The 15,868-nt window shown below is 49.4% G+C and overlaps 1 protein-coding gene across 1 annotated transcript; it reads right to left on the reverse strand.

Moving 5' to 3' along the window:
• Window positions 1-1,404: 1,404 nt before the first annotated feature.
• ECHS1 (enoyl-CoA hydratase, short chain 1) lies at window positions 1,405-9,418 on the reverse strand. The gene is made up of 8 exons (XM_081268009.1): window positions 9,262-9,418; window positions 7,551-7,748; window positions 7,005-7,132; window positions 6,344-6,443; window positions 5,239-5,343; window positions 4,747-4,866; window positions 3,527-3,594; window positions 1,405-1,880 (listed from the first exon to the last, which is right to left on the reverse strand). Exons 1-8 carry the CDS (start codon window positions 9,347-9,349, stop codon window positions 1,815-1,817), a joined length of 873 nt encoding a protein of 290 aa, XP_081124135.1. The 5' UTR covers window positions 9,350-9,418; the 3' UTR covers window positions 1,405-1,814.
• Window positions 9,419-15,868: the final 6,450 nt, after the last annotated feature.

Consider the following 15,868-nt stretch of genomic DNA (forward strand, 5'->3'; position numbering starts at 1 on the left):
AGATCCTGAGGCTTATCAGCAACACATCATTCCTGTGTGAAGGGGGAACTGTGTGAGAATTCAGTGCTGCCCCTGGTGGGTGCGTCAACAGAACCCATGATGTGCTCCTTCCTCCTGCATCAATTCCTGGTTGCAGCACACAAGAATACAGGCAGATGTGGGGGGATTGCAGAACTGATACCTGCAAGGGACATGGTTCCCACAGTGCATGCAGACATGCTGTGCTGAATAAATGAAGTTGAACAAGAGCTGTCATCTGAGGTGTGCGAAAGTTCTTAGTTCTCAGTGTGGGCGATCCTCCCCTTGTCCAGCTTGGTCCTCACAGGCTCCTGGCTTATGCCAGCCCAAAACCATGACCATACTTCAGACCACCTTCCTACTCCTAGCCATGGGCCAGTATATGGTGCTCTGACATGGTCACCAAGCTGGAGGGCATGTGCTTTCCCATGAGATGAGGGGCCCGAGGCCTAGTTCCCAATAGGACAGGCATCATTTGCTTTGGCCTAGCTGCACACTGTGATGACCATGCTGGTCCCTGTGGCCTGGAGTGCATACTGGCTATTCAATAAACTGCAAGTGCTCCTTACCCTAGAGTCCTAGGCAGGTTTAGACCCCCTTCTCTTAGGCAAAATCCTGTCCGGTGTATAGCCAGCACAGCCAGGCACCGAAGGGGTACCTGTGGGGGCTCATGACAGCACCAGCCTACACTGATTTTCCCTCAAAAGCCAAAGTCAGTGTGCATCAGCAGAGATGCAGATTCCTCAGCCTCTCCTTAGCAGGTCTCAGGATTCCCTAAGGCTTGTGAGCCCCTGACCTGGGGCAGCCAGAGTCATCTTAGGCCTCAGACCATATAGGATGGGAGGTCATCCAGGATGGTCAACTCTCAGAGACACTTGCTTGAGAACAGTTTGGAGAGCTTAGTGTTCTGGGAATAAAGAGGATGCTTGGCAGCAGGGGCAGCGGTTTCTAATAACCAGGTCACCACACTGAGCTCTACTGGGTGCCAGAGGCTGCACAGCAATTCAGGCCAAGGTCAATCCTCCCGGAGTGTGCAGCCACCAGAGGAACCTTGATAGAAGCCCATCCCTCAGGGTAGCTCTCCCACCCCTGTGGACTAGGTCTCCATGCCTTGCATGGCAAGCAGCACCAAGCATGACAATACTTCCTAGATCAGCTTCTCTGTGCTTCAGGAACCAGCAGGTACTGGGCACAGAAAAATCTAAAGGAGGCTACAAACCCAAGTGTTCACAGAAGTCAGACACCTGGGATGTGGTATGGGGATTGCTTGCCTTATGGACTTCTGTTTTGTTTGAATGCTTTCATTTACAATGAAGAAAGTTAAAAACAAAACAAAATACTAATTTATAGAATATTCACCTTCTAGAGATTATTACAAGGCAGAACTAATTTGAAATAGTCACTTTAATCATGATTCTTTTCAAAAGTAGCAACAGCAGCATCTCCTTTTGAGCAGCCACATCCAGCAGCTGCAGGCACAGGACAGACGGCGCCTGCCTCCACCCCAACATAGCACAGCGGTGGCCAAGCAAGCACCTCAGCTCCCGAGGTGAAGAAAAGGCTGAACGTGCCGGGAGTTCCTCAACAGGACCTTTGACTTAGAAAATGTGCTCCAGTCAGAACACAGGTGACTGATCCTGCTAATCACTGGCTTGAGCAATGACCACAGTTCCATAGCCATCAGCAAGAACTCTATGTGGTCTCTGCTACCTTTTCAAGGAGGTGATCTATTTGCTTCTAAGCTGACAGCCTGCAGTTCCCTCTCCATGAAGACTGAAGCCCAGGAAGCTGGTTTCTCAGTGGTCTTTGAAACTGGCCTTCCTCTTCTCCACAAATGCAGCCATGCCTTCTCTCCGGTCATCCTGCAAGAAAGGGAGGTCAGCAGAGGTAGTGCATGCACCTGTATCACCTGGCACCTGTGGGGGTCTCAGGGTTGCTCTTGCTGCTCTCTCCCTGTCTGCTGTCCATGCTCATGGGGCAGGGAGGGCAATTCTGCAGCAGGCCCACCTGCAGCCTGGGAAGAACAGAATTCCTTACCAATAGGCCTAGGCCTGGAGAGGAGATTTATACCCCAGGCAACAGTCACTCAGGAACTACCCATGTGAGTGTAGAGTAGTCACACCTCAGAAAGCCTCAGAGGTAACCTCTGGCCACCCTGGCCCACAAATAGCAGAGGCAGGGTCGGCAGGGTCTGTGTCCGCAGCATACGTGGGGCATTACGTAGGACCACAGTGGAGCCCTGCACCTGTCTCTTCCACACGTGTACACACACACACACACACACACACACACACACACACACACACACGCGTGCACCCACAGACATGCAAACACCTTCACTTTTTCCGTAAAAAAAAAAAGCCATTTCCAATCTAGTAGAAAGGAGACCATAGTCAATTCCGATGTGCCTGATTCACCTCTCCATGCTGAAAACCAAGCAACTGGCTCTGGCTCTGTGTTTGCACCTTTCCCTCCAGTCAGAGGTGCCTTGTTTCCAGTCGACCCAAGGAGTCAGTTCATGAGAAGAGGACCTTTTTTCCCTCCACCTCTCCCAGGAAACTGGTATGGAGAACCTGGAGATTATTTTCCACCGGCCCCACCACCCATTCCATTTCCAATGCAAAATGTCTATGCAGGGAGGGGTTTTCCTCATGACCTTCCCCCACCCCCGCATTCTGAAAGTACAATGAGTTCCCTGAAGGGTTCCTTCCACCTGCAAATAAGACTGTTACTCAACATCCAGAACCAAACAAGAAACCTGATGTTGTTGCTCTCTCTTCAAAAGTAATTTGACTTATCTCTCATTTTTAGTTTTTAAGTAACTGCTTTCACTTCAGTAATTGACTATACTTTGGCTCCAATTGAAGCTCAATGAAACTATAATTCTTAAGATAGTATTTTGTAAATAAAGATGGTTTAAGTAGGAATGAAAAAAAAAGCCATTTCCAAAACCATTCTAAATCTTTCATAAAACACCTGGATATGACTTTCTGTTAACAAAAGAGGTGAATTACAATGGTAATTAGAAGACATTTTCCTTTAAATTACTGGCAAAAATCCTAGAAATGTTGCTTGAAAGTGTAGGATTAGAGTTATTACAATACATTTGAATCACATTCCAAATAAGTGGAATGATCCAGGGAAAATATGGGTGAAGTGAACTATATTTAATTTTTTAAACTTCCATTTCTTTTTGAGAAGGGGTCTCACTATATTGCCCAGCACTCCAGTGATCCTCCTGAGTAGCTGGGATGCAGGTGCCACTACCCACCTAGCTAGGAACTGCTGCTTAAGGTGTGCAACAGGAAGTGGCCTTTTGGAGCATTCCCATTCTTCTAACCTCCATACACTCTACTTTCTTGCTAAAAACATGGCCCAGTGATAGAACGAGTCTGGTCCAGCCAGAGGGTTCGAAAGGGAATGGTAGTTAATCATAGAATCTGAAGAATTCCCAGCAGCTCCCGTAAGTGGAATACGCTCAACTCTCAGCAGAACACGGTTTACTCACGGTGGCGAAGGTCGAATAGAAGAGTTTCTTCTCCAACTTATTTCCTTCTGTTAATGTCATTTCAAAGGCTAGAAGAGAAACCCGGTGGTCATGAACTCAGATGCTATATGTGGGAACATAGAGTGTCCATGTAGTGCTTGTGGACCCAATAGAAACTTGACTCAGTAGTGCCAGGAGGCCCAGCTCTGTGCAGGCCTCCCCTAGTTCAGCTCATGCCTCCCTGTGCATGTATGGCCCCAGCTGAACAAACTGCTCTCCCAGGTCTTTTGAATGTCCTTCAATGGTGGCAGAAGAAACTGAAGGAAAGCCAAAAGGACAAGTTGTCCAACTGTGAGCATCTGAGTGGCCGAGGAACCCAAAGCACAGAGAAACGATAAGGAGGAAAATCAGGAGAGAGTGAGCAGACACCAGCAGTGTCGTATGCTCTGGGCCTCATTCCAGCCTTTCTTTTCAGTGGAGGACACAGGTGTACTGCTGTTTAAACACCTGGAGAGAAGTGCCTTCAGCTGTGATCCTGCCCAAGGTCTCAGCTCCCCCAAACCCTCACATGGCTGCTCCTTGAACTAGCACATCTGCCTAAGGATAACAGCAACCCTGGAGGCAAGTTCTCTCTGGAGGTGGTATCAGGTTCACAGAGGCTGGGGGACTTCCTGGGCCACATCTCTTGCGATGGGCTGACTCTAACAAGCCACTATAGTGAGCAGAGGCCGTCTCACTCTGAATGCCAAGATGGACTGTTACATTCAGGTTCAAGCAGTTCTGTGGAGGGCAGTCAGACTGCTTTGCCAGCAGAGAGAGAACCAAGTGTCCAGACCAAGGAGAGTGTGAAGTCTGCCTGAGGCTCACATGGATGCTCTTGGGGTCAGCCTGTGCTGAGAGGAACCGTGCAGCCTGGGCTCAGGAGGAGAAAACAGGGCTTCCCAAAAGCCACAGACCAGCTGAGCATGGGGACCAGGCTCCTTTCTTGGCCTCTTCCTTCCATATCTGGCACTGTGTCACCATCACCTTCCAGGCCTGGCCCAGTTCTCGAGCCCTGGTACAAAGGTACACTCAGAACATCTCCACAGCCTGAGAGACCAGGAGTCAGCACTCTAATGGCAGAATCACTGTCCTGAAAACCCTTCTATTGCTGCCCAGGACAGGCTGATCTGTGCTGTGTGGAGCCTTACATCTGCGTTGCTACGGCCTGGGACCCTCCACTCTCTTCCTGCAGAACCTACCTGCATTCACAGATTCCTTGGCCATGGCTGCTATAATTTTGGAATTGCTGGCAATTTTTTCTGCACATTGGATGGCTTCTTCAACCAGTGTCTCAACAGGAAAAATCTTGCTCACAAGACCTACAACAAAAAAGGAGATAAGTGAAGTGCAGATGTGGCACAAGTCCACCGCTCGAGTCCACAGATGCCCAGTCAGACTGCCTACAGCATCAAACAGCAGAGAGAGGAGGAAGGTGAACTGTGGCCACCAATGGCAGGGAAAGGGCTGGCCTGCAAGGGTCTAGATTCCCACAGCCCACTTGGTTCTATAGGAAATGGGATGCTGTGCTATTCCTCCTCAACCTGAGAGTATGTTGTCACTCTCTCGAACATAGAATATTTCAAGATCTAAACCCCAAAATAGTCACTCAGGATCTAAAAGCTCTGGTGCCATCTACCCCCAGGACACCTGAGCCAGTCTCTACCCAGCTCCCGAGGGTAGACTTGCATCACCTGCTTGCTTGGCATCCTGAGCTGAGATGCGGTCACCAGTGAGGACCATCTCCATTGCCAGGGACTTGCCGACTGCACGGGTAAGTCTCTGAGTGCCCCCTGCACCTGCAGGGATTGAAACTGCGTATTGTAGCTGGCTACATGACACATGAGGTCAAAAAAAAAAAAAAAAAGAGAGAGAGGAAACCACAGACGTGCTGCTTACCAGTTTATGCTGAAGATAAGGCCTAAGATGAGTTCTAGCCAGGGGTCAGGCAGAACCAAGTGGTCAGCAGGTGGAACAAAAAGGGCTCAGAACCTCAGGGCAGGCCCCTTTCCAAGCTCAGGCCCCCAATTTTAGGATAGTGTTGCATAGCATATGTGGATTCTCCTCAGGTTTTCGCCAACATTCTAGGAACTTCCAGCTTTCCCTCACTCCATGTGCTAGATCCTTAGCAATTGCTTCCCTATCCAAGACAGACCCTGAAAATTCATGAACCTTGTAGCACAAAACCTCAGAAACTGCCTGGCTGAACCAAAAGGGCAGTGGAAGGCTCTTGGGAGTATGCCTGATCACCCTGAGGTCTGCTCCCACCCCAGGTCTACCAGTGGACCCCTGCACATAGATAGAGTTGCTCTTGGCCCAATACCCCAGCTCCCTCCTAGGCAGGGGATGATGGGGATCTAGACACCTGCATGTGCTGAACTTGGTAAAGCCATGTGACCTGCCTCAACCAATGACATGGGAATGGACAGGCTGGGGTCACACTGGTCAGACCTCCTGGCATCAGTGCGAGATCACTGTTTTCTCTCCAAGGTTTCTGACCTATAGGGATCCGCCTCAAGTATGGATCATAAGCAGGAAAGAACCACTGTGGCTGGGGGCCAGAGTCACGTGATCTGATGTCACCAGAAGTGGGATATGGTTGTAACCACAGGAACCAAGCTGTGTTCTGAGCTGTTATGTCCACTCTGTTCTTCATGTGCTGGTCCACAAATAGAGAACGAATCAGACCTGGGGCTGTCTTTCTGGGGCTTTTGGTTGGATGCAAGCTGTAGGCCCCAAGGCATGGCTAGCCTTGAAGAATTACCTTCAGAGTGCCTGCTAAAGCTACTATGTTCTCACCTGGGATGGTCCCCAGAAGGATTTCCGGCTGTCCAAACTGGGCTTTCTCGCCGGCGTAGATGATATCACACATCATAGCAAGCTCACAGCCCCCACCAAGCTGCAAGATAGTGTTCAGCAGTTTTTCCAGGGAAGTCCAGTCCGAAAACCAAAGTCTGCTTGCTCTGCTCATTAGGAGGGCAAACTCTTCTGCAAAGTGTGGACAGTAAGTATTCTCAGTTCTGAGGACACTGAGCTCTGCCATAGTGGCTCAAAAGCAGCCACAGAGGATGTGGATGTGGAGGACGTGGCACACATGGAAGGGGACTTCATTAAATTAACACCATGTGAAATGACCGTATGGCTTCCCCAATCCACGCCAGGGGCCCTGATACATCCAATAGAGGATGTGATGCCTTCGCAGGTACAGCATAGGTCTGATAACATTATATTAATACAGAAAAGTCCATTAACCCATTTGGAAAGAACCAGTAGCTGAGCATTCACAAAACGAAGTGGATGCAAAAGATTCCTATTCCTCATTCAGCATTACCAGCAGAAAGGGATTGCTAGCCTACAAGCCACACACAAGGCCTTTCTAAGATAAGGATCCTGCATGCTCCCTCTCACAAGCAGAACCCATCAACCACCCCAGGAGCAGATCCTTGATGTCCACACTCACAGCATAACCATTGACAGCAGCAATGACTGGCTTCTTGACCCGAGTTAGATGGTCCCAGTGGCTCAAGAACTTAGTAGAGTAACAGTCCTGGAATGTACGGCTCTGCATTTCCTTGATGTCAGCTCCAGCTAGGAGTGGAAAAGAGGCAGCAGAGATCCCACCAGTCCTATAAACCCCAAACCCACAAGTAGTTATCCCATGGACTATGTCAGGCTCTGGGAACAGCAAGGAGCAGCCAATACTGAGATGCCTATTGTGACCAGATAATGCAGAAAGGTCACAGGGCAGGCAACAGATGCCTGGTGGACTCAAGAGAAGGCAGTCTTGTTTATCAGCACTTAATCTGGCTGGTAAAGACCTGAGTCACTCTGAATATGCTGCCTTCTGCCGATGAAACACACTCGAACGTCCAAGAGTGCTGTTCATCTAAGCAGCTCATTTGGGTAGATCCTAAGACACCTGCCAACACCAAGAGGCCAGTCTGTCGTGCCACTTTCCACAGGCCATAAGCACCCCTCCCATCTGCCACCACTGCTGCCAGCACACCTGCAAATGCCTTATCTCCACCAGTGAGCACGATGGCGCCCACGGTGGGGTCTTCCTCAAAGGTCTCTAGTGCCTGATTGAGTTCCTTGATCAAGCCGTTGCAAAGGGCGTTGAGTGCTTTGGGGCGGTTCAATCGGATCAACCCCACGTTGCTATTCTTCCCCTTTTTTTCTGTGATGATGTACTCAAAGTTAGCCCCTAGGGCAAGAGAGCAAAAGGAGATCTCTGTCACACAGGTGTCAAAGGTAGGGACACAGAGGTACTCAGCCTGCAGCCCCCACCACTCTGCTTGAATCCTTAAGTTAAAGAAAATCCCCAGCACAGAACACAGCTGTCCCCTCTGATATGCCTGGTCAGTCTTCCCTGGCATCAAGGAGAGGAAAATGCCTTTTCACAACGAATGCCCACCGGAGGACAGCAGGACAGGGCTCTGGTCATACAGGGTATACAGGCTGGCAGGAGGAAGACAGAGACAAAGGACAGAGGGGCAGCTAGCTCAGACTTGGAGGGAGCAGTCAGGGACTGGAGAGGAAGGACAGTCTGATAAGGGGCATCTATATGTTGAGTGGTCAGTCCTCTTACACAGAACCTGTCCCATGAACATGCAGGTGAATGACTAAAATATCATGGAGTAAGTGTCCTTTTGTGTGTGTGGTGCTGGGGATGGAAGTCAGGGTCTTGTGCATCTAAGTAAGTACTTAACTACTGAGCTGCACCTACTCCTTGGGTGTGAATGTTGAGCAGCAATGTGTCTGCCATCAAGAAACACAGGAATTTCTGCCAACCCCAGGCTGGGGTGCTGAAGTGAACAGGCAAGAACTGGGGGTGCAGCCAACTACTATCCACCACTGGATAGTTAGTTGGACCCACAGGGTATGGGAGGAGCCCAGCATGGGGTATGGCCAAGAATTCCTTGCAATACTGGAGCAGTGGTGTATGCAGGAGAGCACAGCCAAGGTGAAGGAGCGGGAGTAAAGGACAGGACTGTTCTTTCTACAGCCGGCTGTAGGAGGAACCTGAGTGTAAGCATGAGCCTTTCTGAGTGGATGAGCTGAAGGGCAGGCTCAGGGAGGAATGGGCACTGAACGTGCCTGGACAGGGGGCACTGAGACAAGCGAAGCCTGCATTTTCAATTCCCAGGCTGACTTGTTCAACAGGACTACAGGTGCTCTTAAAGCTACCTAAACACATGTGGAATTTCACAACCAACATTCAAGTGCCCAGTAGGCCACAGGTCTTGGTCTTCAGCCTAGGTACAGGAGTTGAGAAAACAGTATTGACCCACCCAGAGTCTGGACATGACCTGCAGGCACCGGGATCAGGAAAGTTAGGGTGATGTAGCTGGGGTTAATCTGGGGGCCAAGATTTGGGAGGTGTGGGGGGATGGGTCCAAGAGAGGGGTAAAGAAGCCCAAGGTCAGGGGAATGAGGGTGTCCGGGATCAAACTGAGGGGTGTGGGGAGGGGTCAGGAGAGGGGCTCAGGGCTGGGACCGGGTCAGGAGTCCAGGGTCAAGCCGGGATGGGATGTTGGGGGGGATTCAGAATCAAGTGTCTGGGGGAGAGGCCCGGGGTCAGGGGTGGTCTAGTCAGGCGGGGATCGGGAGTGAAGGTCGGGGGTGCGGGTCAGGGTCAGTCGGGGACGTCCAAGATCCAGTGGAGGGTGCGGGCCGAGGGCACCGGGGCGTCGAACCCCCTCCCGGCCCGCACTCACCCGAGGCGAAGGGCCGCAGCGCTGGGCAGCGGGCAGGTAGCTGCAGCTGGTTGCGGACACCCAGCAGTAAGACGCGGAGGGAGGCCATGGCGTCGAAACCACCAGCTCCGCCCGCGAGCCGCTGGGCCCCGAGAGGCGGAAGCGGAAGAGGCCGCGCCAGGCCGGGGCGGGGCGAGCCGAGGCCCCGCCCCGTGGCGACCCGACGCGCCGGTCCCGAGGTGCGGGCGCCTGCCCCGCCTCCGGCCGCGCTGGGCCGGTCCTGGCTGCAGCCGCGGTCGGCCTAGCGCCCGGAGGCGGTGCGCTCGCCCGGCTCCGGGCCGCCGAGGCCCTCCCACTCTTCCCGCCCCGGAGGCCCTCGGTCCCCCGGGTCGCGCAGCGCACTGGGTGGCGCCGGGCGGCCGCGCGTCACCGGGGTCGGTGACGGCCGCTGCGAGACGCCCCCGGGTAGGCCCAGACCCAGCAGGCTCGCGGCGGCGGAACCAGACCAGGACACAGATGGGATTTAAGTGAATTTAAAATCAATGGGATTTTTATTAGTTCAGATGATTCTGAATTATAGCTTTTAAATATTTAGACAAGTACGACGGCCTTCATTTGTATTTTTTTTTTTTTTTTTTTTTTTTGGTACCGAGGCCTGAACTCGGGGGCACTGAACCACTGAGGCACATCTCTAGCGGTTTTTTAAGTGTCGATGAACCTTTATTCATTTATTTATATGCGGTGCTGAGAATTGAACCCAGTGCCCCAGGAGTGAGGCACCGCTCTACCACTGAGCCCCAGCCCCAGCCACCCTCCCCCACAGCCCTTTTTGTGTCTTATTTAGCGACAGGGTTTCACCGAGTTGCTTAGGGCCTCGATAAGTTGCAGAGGCTTTGAACTGAGATTCTCCTGCCTCACCCTCCTGAGCTGCTGGGAATTCAGGCCAGTGCCATTCCGCCTGGCTCTTTCATCTGATTCTTGCATAGATTCTGCAAATGCTAGGGTGGAGAAAAGACAGCACCTTCAGATCACTTTTCAGAAAAGCAAGACTGATATTTTCAAGAAAATAATTATATTCAATTATTTTGAAATAAATTTAAAAATTAAAAAATTTTGAATCTTCTTCTGAGGTAAAATTTAAAATCTTCATATTAATGGAAACCCATCATCCACATACTTTTACTAAGGGTTAGTAAATGTTAAGCCATGTGACAGACCCAAAATGAAATGACTCAAACATTGAAGAAGTTTTTCTAACAACCTAGGGCTGGTGTTGAGGGCAGGGCTACTGTCTTTTGTAAGGGAATTTAGGGACAAGAGCACAAATAGTAAAAGGGAAATATAAATTGGATTTAAGTAAAGCTAAAACCTTTTTTGTTTCAAAAGATAAGATAGTGAAAGACTCCCATAGAATGAGAGAAACATTTTACAAGTTTTATACCTGGTAAAAGTCTTGTGTCTAGAATGTGTAATGAACTCTCAAACCCAGTAATGAAAGAATACCCAACTAAAAAGGGGCAAAGTATTGAACAGATATTTCTCCAATAAAGACACAAAAGTGTCTGAAAAGCCCACGAAAAGATGCTCAACATCATTTGTCACAGGTATGGTACAAGCCCAATGCTTTCACATCTATTGGGCTGGCTGTAATAAAGAGATGACAACGTGCAATGAGGGAGGATATGGAGAAGACAGAGCCCGCTACTGGCGAGTCGAAGGGTGCAGTCACTTTGCTCCTCTTTTTGCAGTGGTGGGAATGGAACCCAGGCCTTGCAGAAGCCTGGCAGGCCTCAACCACTGAGCCACACCCCCAGTGCCAAGCACAGCCACTTTGGAAAGCAGTCTGGTATTAAACAGCAGTCCGGTGTGGTGGCCCATGCCTGTATCCCAGCAGAAGCTGAGACAGGAGAATCACAAGTTCAAAACCAGCCTCAGCAATGGTGAGGTGCTAAACAACTTAGTGAGACCTTGTCTCTAAATAAAACACACACAAAAAATAGGGCTGGTACCCCATCCCCCCCAAAAAAAAGGTTAAATAGCAAACCCAACCCCAGGTACAAGCATAAGAGGAGTGAAGACATGGCCACATGAGAGTATATAAGTGAACATTCACAGCTGCACTACTCATAATGGCCAAAAAGTGGAACAATCCAAATGCCCACCAATTCATGAATGTTTTGTACAATTGACACATTAAAATATACTAGAAGATACCCTGGGGGCCAAGGGTGCAGTTGAATCATAGAATACTTGTCCAGTATCCACAAGACCCTGTGTTGGATCCCCCGACCCCGCGAATATAACTGGAATACTGGGGATAAAAAGGAATGATGTACTAATACACACCACAATGTGGGTGGACCTTGAAAGCATGTCAGTAAAAGAAGCCAGACAGGAAGACCTGATGTATGATCCTGCTTATGTGAGACATCCAGAACAAACAAAGCCTACAGGAAGTGATCAGTGGTTGCAAGGGGCTGGTGGGAGTAGGCCATGGGAGTGACTGCTAAAGATGGGAGTATTCTCTTTTATGGTGATGGGGACATTGTAAACTTGATCATGGTTAGAGCTGCACAACTCCACACTGAAAATCATTGAACTGTATGAATGGGCAAAGAATATGGCACATGAATTCTATGTCCATAAAACTATTTTTTTTTAATGAAACAAACCTGATTTGGTTAAGCCGTCTGGGTAGTGTCACCCGTGAAGGCATCACCAAGGCCCTCAGTGTCAGGAGAAGCACATGACTTTGTCCCCATTGGTTGACACAAGGTGACCTTGTGTGCTAGAGATGGTGGCCTAGACCAGCAGGATGCAGATTGGTGAGCTTTCTATTTCAGAGGATGTGGGGCTGGGTGAATGACCAAGGTGCAGGTCACAGTGTCTAGAGGATAAAAAGAACATTGATCATCCCCACCCTGCACCTCTTGGGGTCCATGGTGGTCTCATCCCCTGCATTGGAGTTGGTGTCCTCTCCATAGCCATAAGGGCACCTGTTCTAGGCCAGGTGCCCTTTCTTCTATCACCCTCACCCCATCAGATCTCCAGCCTAGCTGTGGGGTGTGTGTAAGTGGGACAGGGGGTTTCTACCCTTAGGTTGCTGTGGGGTTAACCAGAAGTGTTCCCAGGCAAGTGGTCCTTGTCTTCATGCTGCAGCTTCATGATTGACAGAGGAGTCTAGCGATTGAGCCAGAAATAAATTTGAACACTTCAGGTCATTCATGGCTGGATTCTTACTAGGAGGGTATGCCAGGAGGCTGGCCCCAAGACCAGGGGTGGTCAGGGCAGAATCTAGGCTTTTGGTGGGGAGGTTGAGATGCTTTATCATTCTGATCTTTAACTAGAGAAGGGCTGGCCAGGATGATGGACTGGGCTGAGAGGTATAAATTTGCTGATTTGACATTGAGGGGCTGCCTCAAGGGGAGGTGATGCGAGGCACCAGGGGACTGAGCATCACTTATACTTTGACTACTGCCCATTACTGATTGGCTTCCAACAAAGGCTGGCCAGTGGCAGACTGGATAGAGTCCAGAAAGCTGGAAACATGAGACAGGCATTATAGAATGGGACAAGGACTTTGCAACCTGAAAACATGGCAGCAGCCATGAAGCACTACCACAGACCCCAGGGTGGGCCAAAGATCTGATGTGGCCATCTGCCTGGAGCCATGAGACCAACACTAGTGTAGGACACACAGGAGTCCAACATGGCACACACAGTGTCCATACAGAGGGTGGGGAGCTGGGCCATGCTGCCTAAATAGCAGCTCAATTTCGGAAAGTCAATTAAGGAATCAGCCCTCACTTTGGGCATATGCATGCGACCTAAGGCTTTTGCCAATTTGGATTTTAATCTGCTAAGGACAGAGGTTGGGCACTGGGTGTTCTGAACCATAGCAACACATGAGACCATTGGGTTTCAGCTCAGCTGGATCTTCAGCTCCCAGCTCAAGCCTGCAGACAACCTGTGTGTGGAGGGAGGTAGAGCTAGTGCTTTGCTTCAGGCAGCATTGGGTTGGGGAGAGGACCAAGTCCCCTCTAAGGGAGATCAACCCTACCTAGGAGAAACAAGTGACACTAGAGCTACAGTGGTCACACCCCAAACAGTCTTCTTCTCCTCCTTCTTTCAGTACTACAGATTAAACCCAGGGACTCACATGTGCTAGGCAAGTGCCATACCACTCAGCTGTATCCTCAGCACTTTTTATGTTTTTGCCCTTTTTATGTTAAATTGCCCAGGCTGGCCTTGCACTTGCAATCTTCTTGCCTCAGCCTTTGGAGTAGCTTCCGTTACAGATGTGTGTCACCAGCCCAGCTTGTCTTCTGCTTCTAGTGGCCATTGGCTCTCTCCTTGTCAGTCTTCCCCAGGTAAAGCAAGGATGTGTCTTAAAAGGGGTGTGTGGGGTATGTCTGTACCTGCAGTTGGGAGGCCACTTTGCTGACCTGGGACCTGTCCCAGGGCTACTGTAGAACCTTAGCTACTTTTAAGAGAGTCTCTGGCACATTCTGGCACTGGGGTGAATCTGGTGAACAGTACACACTGTTCCCACTGCAAATATCATTGGTTCATTAAGTAGTTGAACTTCCAAGTTTAACCTCCAAGTCAGTCCCAGGAGTTGGGGTTGTGGCTCAGTGATAGAGCACTTGCCTAGCACATGTGAAGCACTGGGTTCCATTCTCAGCACCACAAACAAAAATGAAATAAAGATATTGTGCAACTAAAAATATTGAAAAAAAAATCAGCCCTATACCCATCCTAGTTCCTCTTCCTCCCTGCCATCTATGTGCAAACCCTTCAGTTCATTCCAAGTCCCTGTAGGACTGCAGAGGCTTCAGGGGTTGGGAGCAAGCTTTGGCCCTGCCCCAAGTCATAGGGTGGAGAGGAGGGGAGGTGGGCTAGGAGTGAGGGGGCAGTGGAAAACACTGACCTTTGAACAAGGGAATTGGTAGGGGCCTGACCCATCTCATAGTCAAAAATCCACATGTAACTTTTGACTTCCTCAAACTGAACTAATAATAATCTGCTTCTGATGGAAAACTTATGAGATAACATTGCAGCCAATTAACCCATATTATATATTGTATATATTATATATGATGAAAGCATACAAGAAGCATACTTGAGATGGCTTTTTACTGGGATAGGAAATTTACCAGAGACAAACTGCTCAGCAGAGACCTTGAATATCTGCATCCAAAAGCAACAAGGTTGCTGTGAAATTGTTAACTGCAGTGCAGTAGACAAGACAGTCCCTTTCATGTAGTTAAGATTTACCTCTGCATTTCTGTTTACATTTCTTTGAATTGCAAATGGCTCCATGCTTGACCTGTATTTGTATGAGTTTTGACAATTTTTAATTTTTTTTTAAAATAGATTTGTGTATGGTTATGTTAGTAAATGATATAATAGGCACTTGTCTATATATACTTTGTGCCTTTATTTTATGCCTACATTTTTCTTCTTCTTGGTATTTCTAGGCTATAAGGTTTATCTCTATGAGTTTTTTCAAATTGTGTTAACACTTGAAAAATTAAAAAAAAATAATGAGAGAGAGAGAGAGAGAGAGAGAGAGAGAGAAGGAATATATCCAAATATAGGACCCTCCAAGCTCAAACTTCCATTGTTCAAGGGTCAGCTGCACTGTAACAAAGTCTACCGCTCTCTGGACACCTGCGCTGGAGGCGGAGCATGTAGTTTCCCAGAGTGCCAGAGAAGCAATAGGAGGAGAGGGCAAACCCCAGCCTGGAATGGCCTGGGTCCCTGGCTGTCCTCACCCCAGAGAAACAGGCAGCTACAGATGACTGGAGGGGTGGGGGGTGTTTCTTCCTAGGCCCTGTGTATGGCTGAAACTTGGTGCCCCTGGGTGTTCAGGGAAGTTCAAGGCCTCCAGCTCCTTGGACTGCAATGTAGTGGAGAACTACCCAATTGAATCGGGACCTTGGCTGAATACGCAGTCAACTTCCTTGGAGAGAAGCCCAGGAGGAGAGGAGAGACTAAGAGACTTTTCTCTACGTGTCCTTTGTTAATGTTGAACTTTGCACTTAACCTTTATCACATCCTGTCTATGCACAGACATGTGACTTATGGAGGACCCTTACTTAGTGTGGTTTGACTTATCGTCTTTAGACTTTACAATGGTGTAAAAGCAACAGTAGAAGCTGAATTTTGAATTCTGATGTTTTCTTCGGCTAGGAGAATGTAGGACTATCTTGCTCTCTGAGAGCCACGATGCAGGGGATAAACAGCCAATGCTGTAGCATACTGCGCAGCTAAGCTATGATGTTCCTAGTTGAAGGAATTAAATGCATTTTAGGCTTGCGATATTTTCAGTTTACAATGGGATTATCAGGAGGTAACCCAGGTAAACAAGAAAGCGCGCGCGCACACACACACACATACGTCGTCCCTGCCCGGGCTATCTCACAGCTTCCAGGGGAGATCTCTCAGCCTCACTCCAGGCACCCACAGACCCGTTCTTGGATTCCTAAACTGAGTCCACGGTGCCTGTGAAAGGGGCCCTGGGTGACTGCGCTGGCTACTTAGCTGAACCAGGAAGTGCTTATCCGGCTAGACACTGGTGAGTTGCCCCACACCTCTCGGCACACCTCTCGGCAGCGGGGAGTCA

Source organism: Spermophilus citellus, assembly GCF_964194105.1.
Source record: "Spermophilus citellus genome assembly, chromosome: 15".
Classification (NCBI taxonomy): Eukaryota; Metazoa; Chordata; class Mammalia; order Rodentia; family Sciuridae; genus Spermophilus; species Spermophilus citellus.